We start from the raw sequence: 15,310 nt of genomic DNA on the forward strand, positions 1-15,310 counted from the left end.
CTATCAGCTACAATATATCTGCTACACAATATATCTAATATATCTGCTATCAACTAGCTATCAGCTAGTTTATTACAAGTTGCAACAGAACCTGAGAGTACCGACTATGTGATAGAATAGAGGTCACCCCAATACCACAAATGTGGGATTTTCTCCTCTTAGTTAGGTACATCAAAACCACACAGTGGTTTGATAGTGAACTACCAAAAAATTCATAGATTTACTTTTACGAAATAGGTTTGCAACTACAGCAATTACGTCACTTGATGTTAAGTGAACGCCACTAGCCCACTACCACAGGATCTCCATACTAGAGAGAGTTGCATAATGTATTACTAACTTAGAAGAGAGAATCAACATCTCACATCTATGCCAGTAATTACACCGGCTATCTTACTCTCCACGCCGTAACACAACAATGCAAGCACTGCTGGCTGCTTGGCGTCAGGATTAGCATGTAAGAAGATGGTAGCGATCCGGGTGGACCTTGCTCATGGCCCTACCATCCGGAAATACTGACTCATACATACGTACTCGTACAACGGTAAAAACAATTTTATTAAGTCCGTCTCTGTCATGCTACAATTTTCTCTGGATTACGTTTCTTGATCGATTAGTATGCGCGCACGCATGCGTGTTACAAGAATGACGGCAGCAAGCTCCGAGCACGTTTTAGACGACCCACTACCACTACGAATCCCAACGGTATTCCATATGCTGAAGGCTGAGTTTCGAGTGGCTGTATATTCGGAAGAAGAATTTAGATGGTAGGAATGGTCCAACGATCGCGCAAGGACGATCAAGCTGCGTCCGGCTGCCCTGAGTGAAAACGGAACATCAGCTACATACTAATTAGGTTGCATTTAAGTTATAAGTATGGGTAGAAAGGAACCGCTACACTTCGTTGAAGGACAGAACTCGCGCCGACCGGCCACGTTATGAGGTTTACAGTAGTGAGTATCTAAGGAATGCAGTGTGTTCAGTGAAGTGGCAGTGACAATGAAATTTCGTGGTGTATTTCAGATCGCGGTGTTTTGCGCATGCGTGTGCCTGGCGACGGGAGACCTGCACGCGAAGTCCAAGCTGGTCGGAAGACTCGCTGGAAAGCTCAAGCATCACAAACGGGGGGTCTTCTCTCCTGCACCGCCTTACAAGTATGGGCACGACATCCCTCACGTCACTCATTCTATAGTGAAGCCTATAGTGGTGTCCTATCCTCCTACTGCATCTGTGACTGCAGTGAAAGTGCCCCTCCAGCATCCGCTGATCCATCGGTATCCTGTCGGGGTAGGTCATAAAGTTCCGGTGCCTCATCCACACTACGGTCTCAAGTTCCCACATCATAAGTTTGCGCTGAAGCCGGACCAACATTTCCACCATCACCATCACCATGTTGCTCCGAGACCTGTACTGCCTATTCTACCAGCTCATGCGGTCCCTGCAGTGCCAGCAGTTCCATCCATCCCTACTCTTATTCCTCAACCCTCGGTTTCTGTAGCACAACCCGTTCCTGCACCTCCGCCGGTCACACCTATCCTCCCCGCGTCTCCTCAGTTCATATTACCTCAAAGCCACGTGCACTTAAAGCCAGTCCTACCAGCACCCATTCCGATTCAACCGGCGCCGGTCACTGCTCCCTTGTATCCTTACGCTCCACAATTTTCCTATGCGATAAGACCTGGTAACGCCGTGCAGACTTCCTACTTCGCCACTTATCCTAGATATCCATTGCTGAATTATCACCAGTCAGTGGTGCCGCTAGCTCCATCTGTGGCGCCGGCTCCTGGACCTGTCTTCCTGGAACGACCTCAGCCACATCTTCACGTGTTGCCGGACCACACCCACGGCGTGGTAGAACAGCCGACACCAGCGGTAGCGGTAGAACAGACTTTCTTGCATCCAACACAAGCGGCCATTCCTCAGCACACATTGCACTTGCAGCCAGCGCAGCCAGCGGTCCATGTTGACCACAACGGTTGGGCTCCAGTGCCACACGGTCACGACCTTTCTCCTCAAGAACACCACTTCAATCAACACGACCTTGTTCCAACGCAGGAGACACATTACGCTCCTCATGATCATTTCACTCAGGAGCAAGGACATCAAGTATACGAGCACCACACGGGTGAGGAACAGTACCACGAATATCAGCACCAGCTGCAGCATCACATTCAACAGCAGATAGAGCAAGCGCAATACGAACAGAACTTGAATCATCATCAACATCAGCTGGGGCAGGAGTACGGGCAACCTAATGTGGACTATCATCAGCAGAACCAGGATTTCGCGCACGCTCATGATTTTTCCCAGCAAGCGCACGAGCAGGCTCAACAAGAGTATGCTCAGCAGGAGTTTGCTCATCATCAACAGCAAGATTTTAATCAGCAGCCAGGCCAAGAGTACGGTCAACCGCAACAGGAGTATGGTGCGGCCCAGCAGCATGTGTTGGAAGGTCGGAGCGAGGAGGGAGAGGAGCCCCAGAGGTTCCACAACCACATCCCACTCGGGCTGCAGCTACCCCTCGATCGTCCTCTCGACCATTTCCGGTAGCCTATCGCGCAACCGCTTAGCATTTATTTACATTATGTTATAGTTCGCTGGAGTGATGTGATAAACGAGTTTCGGGGGAGATATTTCACAACGTACCTATATTGCCTAACTAATGTTATTTACACGTATGATTAACGTAGTTTTTAGGTATTATTTATTTTTTAATTAAAATGAAATTCACATTGTATGGCAGTGTTTTATTCTAATCCAAGATTTAAGAAATAAATAAAGCTGTGTTATTCGTTTTATTTGTACCTACCCTTACTTTCTAACTTTTTCAATAAATACATAATCAAAACTTGGCAGAAAGTAATTTTTCATGACAAATATTATATTAATCTTTTAATTAGCTGTTAAAGCCAGTAAAACAAAGCAAATTGTAAATATATATAAGTAGATGAAAAATAAAAATAACAGGAATACACATAGACAAAAACACTGTAAGTTAAATAAAAGCTTGTACTTAATAATTGCTAAACAACAACTATCACAAATCTGCCATTAAATAACATTAATTTAGCTGTCACCTGTCACTTCGCCACAGAGTAAGAAAATAATTAGATCGCGTTTAGGAAGCTTGCTATCCATACATCACACGTGTCGGTGGACAAGTCCACTAACCGGTGAACACGAAATAGGGCACACGTGGTTGCAGTTGCAGTGCAATCTGTGCAACGGTCTTGGTTAATAAACACATGGCACATGAGTTAAGTATGGGACTCATCCAGGGCCCATTTCTCGAAGCATGATAGTCTAGTAATATTAGTGTTTTGTCCACAGAAGTAATAATAAAGATCTTATCTTATTATTACTTCTGTTCTGTGGTTTTGTCTCTTTTGTCATACAATTTATGAGACTAAACACTAATGTTATTAGACTAATATGCTTTGAGAAACGGGCCCAGTAGGTAGGCGAGCTACTAGGTACTAGTTACTAGTCCGTTGCTACGTTACTGCAGGGCTACTACGAAACTCGAAACTCGAAGTTCGTGTCGTGCGGTCCCTCTGAAACTTATACTATTTAATACGAGAGCGAGAGGGACGGTACGATACGAACTTCGAGTTTCGAGTTTCGTAGTAGCCCTGCTGGAATAAAGAAGGAGCAGGCGGTAAGAAAATCGTAGTTAATTAAGGTTTTCTGCAAAGTACCTATAATCAAAATACCACCAACGAGACTTATCACGCTAACACATACGAGTAATATGATTATTAAGATTGGTTTTTTGGAATCTTTTTGTATTTTTTATTTCAATTCCAAATTTTTACTTTTACGGTCATCCCGTAAAACCTAAATTGAAAATACAAACTGAAATATAGATGCACAGAAAAACCAGAAAAATAAGACCATCACTGGGAATCGAACCCAGGTCCTCGGTAATCCGTACCGCGTGCTATACCGCTACAAAACGATACTACAAAAAGATTCCAAAAACCAATCTTAATTTGATTGCTTAGTAACGATATCTCTTGTCCGGGTGAGCGGTTAGTTCCAATGGAGTGCCGAAAAAGTTTTTCGATGAGGGCTACGGCATAGATGTCGCTAGCGTCACTGCTTAAGTGGCTAAATAAGAAACAAACAAGCTGAGATATGAGGTGCATAGGGGAAATTCGTGTCGGCACCGTTGACCATCAGTGGTGTAGCGGTATAGCACGCGGTACGGATTACCGAGGGCCTGGGTTCGATTCCCAGTGATGGTCTTATTTTTCTGGTTTTTCTGTGCATCTATATTTCAGTTTGTATTTTTAATATGATTATGAGTGAAAATCAAGAAAGTTTAAAACGTTATAAAGTACCTAGTCTGAATCAATCAGTTGTTTGCAAAAATGTTCCATTTTCATAGAAGCCTTCTTGCTGATCGACTTATACATATTACTAAGGTACTTACATATCAATCGATCGATCAATGGAAGTGATGAAAATTCGAACTTCGAGTTAAATCAAAGGTTGTAATAAAATACTCGTACAACTTAAGTTAACTTAGGATAGTTTGAAAACCCCCCGACGTTGTTATTTCAAAGTTCAAAATCTCAAAAACAACTAAGAACCACCGCAAGTAAACTCGCTTTCAAGTAAAAAAAAATCGCATCGAAGCTCTATCTGTTTTAGAGCTACAATGCCAAAGACAGACAGACAGACATTGTATTCAAACTTTTAACAGCCTTCTCTTTACGACAAAAAAATTTAAAAAAAAGCAACTTGTAAGCTATTAGTTGTAGTTATGTGTATAAGTATATTGTGTATTAAATATATTGATCCGGATAACTCACGTCTTAAATCGAGTTTAGCCCGCCATGTTTTGGGCTAATCCTTAGCCCTTCCTCACGTGCGTGTTGCAGCAGCCGCCGAGTCGCGTTGCTCCGAAGAGGAAGGGACGGATTAGCCCGAAACGTGTCGGGCTAAACTCAATTTACTCGTAAGACGTGAGTTATCCGGGTCAATATATTTAATGAGTGCGTCTCACGGTAGTTTCATGTTCAGAATAGTTCATAGTGCTCCAATTCTCAGTGCACACTATAGGTAGGTTCTTAAGCATTTGGAATGGCCAAGTCAGTGCAATCTCAATCATAAGCGCGTTTAATTCGAGCCAGCATTGCAAAACTACGAAACAGAGGCGACTGTTTTCCACGCACGTACATAGGTATTATTTGGGTGCAGGGCCTGTTTCACGAAACATCATCCCAGCCTCGAAAGGTCGAAAATTGTTAGTCATAATTTAATGTTTGAAATAACTCTTTTTTTCTCTGAAACCACTTATTTTTCAGAATTGTTATAAAACAAACCTAATCTAACCTTATTAGAATTCTACAGGATTGACCATCTAAAGATTTATGAAAAATGACAAACATTACATTATGACTTATAAAATTATGGCAGTCGAAAGGATCTCATCATCATCCCAGCCTATATACGTCCCACTGCTGGGCACAGGCCTCCTCTCGGAACAAGAGGGCTTGGGCAGTAGTTCCCACGCGGGCCCAGTGCGGCACCATTGAATTGCTTCGCAGGTTTGTGCAGGTTTCCTCACGATGTTTTCCTTCACCGCAAAGCTCGTGGTAAATTTCAAATGTAATTCCGCACATGAATCGAGCCGGGGGAAGAGAGTGCGAGCCGGGGTTTGAACCCACGACCCTCTGCTTGAGAGGCGATAGGTCAAACCACTAGGCCACCACGGCTTCGAAAGGATCTCGCCCAGCCTATATTATACGTCTCACAGCTGGGTGCAAAGATCTCAAAGTGAGTGCTTGGGTCCAGAAAATGGCAATACTTCTAATCGAAGTCCGCCGTTTCACTTTTGCGTGTTTAACTTAATATTTAATTCGTGTGTCTTTGTCTTCTTTCTTTCTTTCTTTAATTAGTAGTTAGGTACTAGCCAGTTGCCCGCGACTCCGTCTGTGCGGGATTCGTTGATCGCTATCCCGCGGTAATAATACAATTTTCCTTAATAAAACTATCCTATGTCTTTCCTCGGGACTCATATCTGTATACCGAATACAGGTAACAAACATACAAAGGACTTACAAGCCCCACTAATATTATAAATGCGAAAGTTTGTAAGTCTCTTCATTAAGTCTGACTCCGTGGGTGCGGGATTCGTTGATCGCTATCCCGCGGTAATAATACAATTTTCCTTAATAAAACTATCCTATGTCTTTCCTCGGGACTCATATCTGTATACCGAATACAGGTAACAAACATACAAAGAGACTTACAAACTTCGCATCCCACTAATATTATAAATGCGAAAGTTTGTAAGTCTGTTTGTTTGTTTGTTACTTCATTAAGTCTAAACCGCTGAATCGACTTCGACGAAATTCGGTATTCAGATAGTACGAGTCCCGGGGATCGACATAGGATAGTTTTTATCCCGGAAAATTGCATATTTCCCGCGGGATGGCGATATCCGAATTACACGCGGACAGGCCCTATACCACGAAGTGCAAAACTCGAACTTCGCATGTTGCCGTCCCGCTGATGCTTATGTAATTTAATACGCGAGTGAAAGGGACGGTGCGATACGTACTTCGATTTGCGAGTTTTGTAGTAGCCCCTCAGTAACGGCTAGTTTATAATAATAGTAGGATAAATAAATTATTGGCCAGTCACGGGCAACAGCTAGTACATTATAGTTCTATGAAACAAGCCCCTTTTGGATCCCATTTGACGTGCGCTGCGCCCGCGCAGGTATCCGGCATAACGTGTTATTATGAGTCCTAATGGAGATCGCGCTAGGACATTCGAATTACATACATCTGAGGAACTCTAACAATCGTGGGTTCTCTCTTATTGCAACCACTACATATGGCATGGCATATGGCTAATATACTCAGCGGCTGAAATTTGGCCCACCGTACCATCAGCCAAATAAAAGGTCTATCAATTTTTAAACAAGTTCCTATCAAATGAATATGTCGCTAAAGTCGAACTTTCAAGTTGACAGACACGTCTATTGGCATTATTGTTTTATGCCAAGCAAACGATTATCAGCTTTAGGTGGCAAACCACATATTTGGCTGATGGTACATACAAAATGACCTATTTACTGCATACATATTTTAAGGGCCATAGTTTCTGCCGCTGAGTATATTTCCATGGTGTGCGTTAAGAGCCTGTGGTAAACTTAGTGGTCTGACTATACTTAGTGGTAACCACCAGTGGCGTGCAGTGGTCCTGAACTGGTAGGATCATCATCTCACAGTTTTTAACCCCCAACGCAAAAAGAGGGGTGTTATAAGTTTGACTGTGTGTGTGTGTGTGTGTGTGTGTCTGTATGTCTGTGGCACCGTAGGTCTTAAACGGGTGGACCGATTTGAATGCGTTTTTTTTATTTGAAAACAGGTTTTCTAGCGATGGTTCTTAGACTAGACATGTTTCACTAAAATCGGTTCAGCCGTTTTTGAACTATTGAACTTTGAAGTGTCAAAGTCGGGGGTTTTCCAACTTTTGGTTGGTTATAGGTTCTTCTAACTTCATTTGCATGATTACATTTAAAAACCATGAGTTGTATCGTGTCCTACTTCTCACACTCTTGTTAAATACTATTAGCGCGAGTGGGATGGCACAATGCGAAGTTCTTAAATCGATTTTTGTAGTTAGTTTTATAGCCTAACCGGGGGGTCCAACCCGCGGGACCTCAAGTATTGTAGTGAAGTTCTCTAATCATTCACTTATCCGAACAATAATTAAATTTGAGTGCTAGAGTAATTTGTAACTTGATTATTATTTATAACTTAAATGTACGCATAAGCAATTCATATTCATCAGTATGTGTTTGAAACAATCCGCTGCCAACCGGGATCGGCCATGATTACTCTCACAAGGTACAGTCGGAGCAAAAAACGTACAGAAATTCTCTTATTTAATCGTTCACTAAGTTTTTTTTAAAGTTCTCTTTTAATTTTACTATTATTGCCACGTTTGTCTTTAAAACGGCTTTGTATTGTACCTTATAGTTTTAAATATGAAGATCAATACTTTTTTTTAAAGAGATTTCTGAAATCCCATCTGAAAAAATAAAATTACTTACCGAAAATGGTGAATAAATTTTACAATCCACCTCATAAAAGAATGCTGAAAAAATTATTTGGAATTATTCCCAAGGTAAGAAAGGGCGATCTTTTTGTTACAAAGCGATTTGTCCCAGGCAATCTTTATAGGTATTGAGAGAAGATAAAAACTAACGAAGAGAACAACACAAGAGAAAGAAACATTAAACGAACTTAGAAACTTTTTGTTTTTATCTACAGAAAGTATTCTAAAAACGAAACTAGGGTGAACCCGATAAACTTTTATTGAAAATATTTTTTTTGTATTTGTCCGCGTCATTCCGAGCCCAGCGGCCCCGAGTAGTACTTAGGCTACCTAGGGCACTAGAGGGGCTTAGGTCCAGGCACGTATAAAAGCCCTGTCTCCTAAGCTAGGGCCAGTGCTCGAGCATACACCACGCTAACATGAAGGCTATCGTAAGTCCTATTTTATAGTCTTCATTTAACGTATAAACCACGGATCTGTATTTAAATGGATAACGCTAAAACTTGCGCGCCATAAACATGTGCATGTACTTTAAGTAAACTTTTGATTTAGGCGTACTTTGCTGTGCCACTGTTAATGAATTACTTACAACCTTTTTCATTGTTTTATGAAGATAAATAGGTATATAATGTATCTCCAAATTCTTGCGGAATATTTCAGCAGATGGGATATTTTTACAAATGTTGTCTGGGATTTTTAATGGTAGCTAACAAATGTTTCAATACATAAGATTCAATAGATGATGTTTTGGATTGTACGGCGTCAAAGGGGTACTTCACTTTGAATCAAAAAGTTTGAATTTTTTTTTATAAGGGCGTTCGGCTAAACTAGAATTCAAAGACACCTTGCATTATACCTTAACTAAAAATAACAATAATAGACAATACCATAAAGCTGAATTAAATCTTAAAATGGTCCCAAGAGACTTCCAGCTTTTCCTCGTTGAATAGAGAAAGATAGCGCTTTGCTCGATCTTTTTTAGTACAGACTTTGTTAAGGTATGCAGATGGCTGACTGAATGTAGATGTTTCAAATGAAATTTAGCGATAGCATATTTTTACGCCCAATTAGGGTAGAACATAAGAACACCTTATACATAGCACTATATTTGTATTTTTTAAATACGTGTATGTTGTGGTCGATTCTCACAATATTTTACCGTAATTTTGTCATCCACTTGAATATAGATCAGTGATAGAAATAATATCAAATTTTGAATACTGAATAATTTTAAAAGAATATGCATGCTAATTGCAGTATTTTAAAAAGATATAATGGAACTCTTATAGGATCACTTTATTGTTCAGAGTCAGTATGTCAAGAGTTTCAGCTTGATATCTCCACGCGTTCCAGACAAATAGAAAACCACAAAAATGTCCAGATGCATTCTACTTAGCTAATGACTTAATTATCTATTATTGAAAAATTTACAGTGGCTAACGATAGCAGTACATTATAGACAGACTGACATACACTAACCCTGACTGTTGTTTAGCCGATTCTCCAACTAAGACCAAACAGACTATCATATAATTACCTCTAGAATGTAATAATGTATTAAGCATTTTCTCGCAATTGAAAAGGTATCGGTAAATGATAGGTTCGGATTGAACCCCGGGCCTGCGCTTGCGACATCGCTGGTCACGATCTGCGAACAATGACAACTCTACAAATCAAGTTTTGTGAAACAACATAATAGGTATAAAGAAAATGGGCGCTCAGTCCGATTGTATGCAGACCGGGAGCTATTTCCGCCTTAATGTTTCAAAATCGCAAAATTTTAAAAACACACGTACTCCGGTGTAATTCAGTCGTTATTTTAAGTCGCTACACTCTTGAGTGGTCATTATCATTGGTCGAGGGAAAACAGCGTAGGAACACTGACAGTAAACCGTGTCCCTAATACAATAAATAATAGGTAATTAGCTAATAGGTAGAGTGACGATCTGCGAAAGGCCGCTGGTAGAAGCTGGATGCGTCGAGCCGAGGACAGGACGCAATGGTGCTCACTGAGGGAGTCCATGTCCAGCAGTATATACTAAAGACTGATGTTGATGATGAATACAATAAGAATAATGTTTACTAATGAAACTCCTTTTCTTTCCAGCTGTGCGTATTCCTGCTGGCCGCAGCTGCCGTCTACGGTGCAGAAGAGAAAAAGAACGAGAAGCGTGGCGTCCTAGGCCTGGGCTACGGGGGTCTCGGCTACGGGGGCCTAGGCTACGGGGGTCTCGGCTACGGAGGCCTAGGCTACGGCCACGGCTTGGGAGCTGGCTACTACGGTCACGGCCTGGGACTTTATAACCACGGGTTAGGACACGGGTTATACGGAGGACACGCCATCGCTCACGCGCCTTTGGTTAGCCATAGCATCGCTGCACCCATCGCTCCCATTGGTCTTCATGGCTATAGCGCCCCTCTTCTGGGCTTGGGTCACGGGTGGCATTAAAGCCCGAAGGTCTTAGCTACTTCAGATGATACTTGTAACTTAAGTGTACGATGGGGGTTACTAGCATGGTCTGAATTAGTGGTTAACTTTAATGGTGTCGTCGAGTGTTAGTGCCAAATTAATTCTTCTGTTCAGCTGTCTAAAGGTCAATAAATAATTTGAAAATTTATGTTGTTTTATGTTTTTTACCTCACTTAAAAAAAAATGGAATCTTCATAGCATCACTCCTGTATCTGCTTGTATCCCTTTCTCACAAGATAGCCATCGACAAAAAACGTCTTCAGGGGACTTTCATTTTGTTTTCCGTGGGTATGATATAGTATGATCTTCTTAAATTTATGAATGTACTTTTGCTTATAACTAAAATCGATGACATAGTTCCTCAGAATAGATCTTTTTGACCCCGACGCAAAAATAGGGGAGTTATAAGTTTGACACCAATGTCTGTGTGTCTGTGACATCGTAGCTCTCCAACGGATGGGCCAATTTCAATGCGGATTTTTTACGTGATAGTGAGTTTGAACCATTTTTGAAATATTGATCTTTTAAAAGACAATATCGAAGGTTTTCAACTTTAATAACCCGTCTTATGCTTAGACGCGCCGCGGATCCGTGCCAAATTTAAGGCTATCTTTTTGTTTTTTTACACGACTATTAAAACAGACGAGACTAGAATTCAGTACTTTTTTTAGTTCCCGCATACGACGGGTTAAGTTGGCAAGGTAGGTAGTACATATATAAGGTCTCATAAATCATCATCATCATCATCATCCCAGCCTATATACGTCCCACTGCAGGGCACAGGCCTCCCCTCAGAATGAGAGGGCTTGGGCAGTAGTTCCCACGCGGGCCCAGTGCGGATTGGGAACTTCACACACACCATTGAATTGCTTCGCAGGTTTGTGCAGGTTTCCTCACGATGTTTTCCTTCACCGTAAAGCTCGTGGTAAATTTCAAATATAATTCCGCACATGAATTTCGAAAAACTCAGAGGTGCGAGCCGGGGTTTGAACCCACGATCCTCTCCTTGAGAGGCCATAGGTGAAACCACTCTGCCACCACGGCTTCTCATAAATAATTTCAGAATTATTTATACTGATGCATCTAAATACCTGGCACGTAACGAAAATTAACACATTACAATTTTAATGATATATATATTTTACCTGCCTGGCTTTTACATACAGTATCGAAAGGAAAATTAGCAAAAACCGAATGCCTCTCAATTACCAACATGCGCTAGCGCAACGCCGGAAGGGCGACGCAAAAATACCGTAGAAGGGCGGCCGGACCGTGCCGTGTCGTAACCGGAAACCGCCGGAACATTGCCACACCGCGAACTTTACGGGAAACTTGATTCCGTCGACTTAATGACATGATGAGATTGCATCAATGAAGTTTGTGCGCGACGTATTTAGTTCGTAGTCTATATTTGGGTGGAGTCACATTTATCAGGCAACTGCAACTTGAGGTCTATGGGGGAGGCCTATGTCCAACAGTGGACGTCCTACGGCTGAGATGATGATGACATTTATCAGCATCGAATTGCATTTTTTGTAAGGATCGTCATTTTGTATGAAGCGGCGTCGGCGATTGAATGAATGAATGAATGAAAGATTTATTAGAAACACACAATGCAACAACATTTTTACAGAAATTACTTAATATAATAGTAGGTAAGTATGTTAATGCCTATTACAGTGTTGACTGTGGTCTCTAAAAGGAGTCCACTCAGCATGTGTCGCTGCAGATAGTGCAACGACGCTGATTTTCAGTGAATCCATATGACAATCACAAAACATAAACGTAAAAAATAACTTGCAAGAGAGAAGTGAAACACAACAGAAAGAGCAGTGTCTAAATAGCAGTATTGAGTTGAGTTTTAGTTTTAATATAAAAAAAAATGTACGAAAATACGAATACGATTATGAATGTATAAATATAAACATAAATATAAAAATATATAAATAAATAGCTCCAGTCCACTCGAAGTTCGTGTCGTGCGGTCCCTCTGACACTAAATACTATTTAATACGAGAGCGAGAGGGACGGTGCGATACGAACTTCGAGTTTCTAGTTTCGTAGTAGCCCTGCTGCATTAGGTAAATACGTATTAAATTAACGTAGCAACCCATTTGACGTTATTATTCAAGTTAACGCACGAGAACGGTCGTTTACGTGTGAGATAGGATATTTGCGACTGACAAGTTGCTGACGCATGTGAAAGAAGGAGGATAATAATATTCCATTCCTTTAGAAGCATCCTTAAGTAGCTGAAGGCATACGGTGGCATTCTTTAGCATATGAAAGAATTTGATAGCATACTCTGATCTGACCAGCAATGCGTATAGTTTGTTTGAAATCTGTTATTAAATTATGTGACTCCATCCTTAGATATATAACTTAAACTTGGCTTGTTTTACTTATAATGTATGTGTCACACAGACGTAACTGTAGTTCAGGGCCGGTATTTAGGGGAGAAGCAAAATAAAATATTGAAGTACAGGCTCAGGCCAGGCTCCACGATAAGGGAGACATCCAGACATCCATGCAGGTGGTAGGACCTTGTGCAAGGTCCGCCCGGATTGCTACCACCATCTTGCTCGCTAATCCTGCCGTGAAGTAGCAGTGCTTGCACTGTTGTGTTTCGGCGTGGAGAGTAAGACAGCCGGTGAAATAACTGGCACTTGAGGTATTCCTTCTTTGGCCTCTAGGTTGGCAACGCATCTGCAATACCCAGGTGTTGCAGTTGTCTATGGGCGGTGGTGATCTCTTACCATCAGGAGACCCACTTGTTCGTTTGCCATCCAGTCGAATAAAAAAAAAAAAAAAATATTTATACAAATCTTTTGCTCTATTTGTCGATCCTAAATTTTTTGATTGCTCTTCTCTGCCACTTAAAGGTTGACTGGCAGAGATCCCTTCAGGGATTAGTCCGCCTTTGTACTTAGCACTTTTTGTATTTCCTTTTTGTACAATAAAGAGTATAAACAAACAAACAAACTATATACATGCACTCATAGAAATACACATTCGTGTTTCTCTATAGGTGCAGTCAACGTCATAAATAAGTGATCACTTTTGTACCTGCACCTGTAGTTCCTTACATTAATATCAGCCCAAGCCCTCTCATTCTGAGAGGAGGCGTGTGCCCAGTAGTGGGACGTATATTAGTTGGAATGTTGTTGATGATAATGATGAGGACTAATGTCTTGAAACTTTTCCTAAGTATAATTTCGTACGATGACTCTTGTGATTTGCATTTCGACCTTCACCTCCCGGATGGTGTTGCTTATCAAAATAAAAAACAAAGCCGTAGACTAAAATAGTAGGTATTTTATGTTTATTACTTTATTGATCCTCGGTTGTTAAGTTGCCACGAACAGATGACTCACAACTGCGTTGGTGATGAAAAAAAAATTTGGGTAGTTTAGTTCTTTTGCACATTGAGTCAGCATTAAAGGGGTTAAATTAAAAAAAAAGAATCATAACATAAGATTGGTTTTTTGGAATCTTTTTGTATTTTTCATTTCAATTCCAAATTTTTACTTTTACGGTCATCCCGTAAAACCTAAATTGAAAATACAAACTGAAATATAGATGCACAGAAAAAACAGAAAAATAAGACCACCGCTGGGAATCGAACCCAGGTCCTCGGTAATCCGTACCGCGTGCTATACCGCTACACCACTGATGGTCAACGGTACCGACAAGCAAGCTGAGATATGAGGTGCATAGGGGAAATTCGTGTCGGTACCGTTGACCATCAGTGGTGTAGCGGTATAGCACGCGGTACGGATTACCGAGGACCTGGGTTCGATTCCCAGTGATGGTCTTATTTTTCTGTTTTTTCTGTGCATCTATATTTCAGTTTGTATTTTCAATCATAACATACTTTGATCTTGTCAAATGTGCTGCATCGTATTTCAGCGTTTAATAATCATAATAAATAAAAGTAAGCGTTATTATACTTCAGGCATGTTTGTTTGTCTCCGAGTCTTTTTAATATTGCTGATCTTGGTAATTGTTAACGAAATAAAAATTGCAATTGCAAATAAAAATATTTGAATTTGAAGTTGAATTTGAATCTGAATATGAAAAGACTATTTGAAATCATCATATATGTGATTTGACGTCATCCGCAGGCAAATTTCGAGCCCTGTTTATGTCCCACAGTGGACGTCCTACCGCTGATATAAATATATCACTATGTAATTTTCGGTCATTCCAATTGCAATGGAGTCACTAGACTTCCCGAAACTTCACTGACAGTAAAGGCGTCATTATATAAAAACTATAACAGCCACGTGAGCTAGTAACAAGGAAGGTGGTTTGTGCCTTGCGTGTGGTCCAGATAGAAAAACTGGACGCTCTCTACAAGGCGAGGCGACGTGCTATATGTACACGGTGTTACAAAAATACCGATGCAGCGGAAAGGGGGTTAAATTATATCCTTATAAAGAGTCCGTTTATAATATTTAAAAACTGTAGTACTTACTTATCACTGTATGACTTACCGACAGGAAAAAAAAACATAAAATTGTTCATTGATACGCAAACATTTTCAGTAAAATGAAAGAGCAGTAATAAATTATAAAAAAAACTCGAAAGTATATTTGTATGTATTTGATCGAAACCCTAAAAACTCACGACTACTTATAATTCCGAAAATTAATATACCTAAGCACTATATTTTTCATCGAACATAGCACGTAGACTAACAACTTAATCTAATACCTTTAAACGAGCAATTCTTATATAATCAGAATCTCGGAAAAAATT

The 15,310-nt window shown here is 40.7% G+C and overlaps 2 protein-coding genes across 2 annotated transcripts; both read left to right on the top strand.

The window, feature by feature from the left end:
* Nucleotides 1-894: 894 nt before the first annotated feature.
* On the top strand, nucleotides 895-2,737 carry LOC141429351 (uncharacterized). The gene is made up of 2 exons (XM_074089639.1): nucleotides 895-953; nucleotides 1,024-2,737. The coding sequence occupies exons 1-2, from the start codon at nucleotides 939-941 to the stop codon at nucleotides 2,548-2,550; spliced, it is 1,542 nt and encodes a 513-aa protein (XP_073945740.1). The 5' UTR covers nucleotides 895-938; the 3' UTR covers nucleotides 2,551-2,737.
* A 5,692-nt stretch (nucleotides 2,738-8,429) lies between these two features.
* LOC141429352 (uncharacterized) lies at nucleotides 8,430-10,697 on the top strand. The gene is made up of 2 exons (XM_074089640.1): nucleotides 8,430-8,510; nucleotides 10,187-10,697. Exons 1-2 carry the CDS (start codon nucleotides 8,499-8,501, stop codon nucleotides 10,526-10,528), a joined length of 354 nt encoding a protein of 117 aa, XP_073945741.1. The 5' UTR covers nucleotides 8,430-8,498; the 3' UTR covers nucleotides 10,529-10,697.
* Nucleotides 10,698-15,310: the final 4,613 nt, after the last annotated feature.

The sequence above is a fragment of the Choristoneura fumiferana genome, chromosome 7 (assembly GCF_025370935.1).
Source record: "Choristoneura fumiferana chromosome 7, NRCan_CFum_1, whole genome shotgun sequence".
Lineage (NCBI taxonomy): Eukaryota > Metazoa > Arthropoda > Insecta > Lepidoptera > Tortricidae > Choristoneura > Choristoneura fumiferana.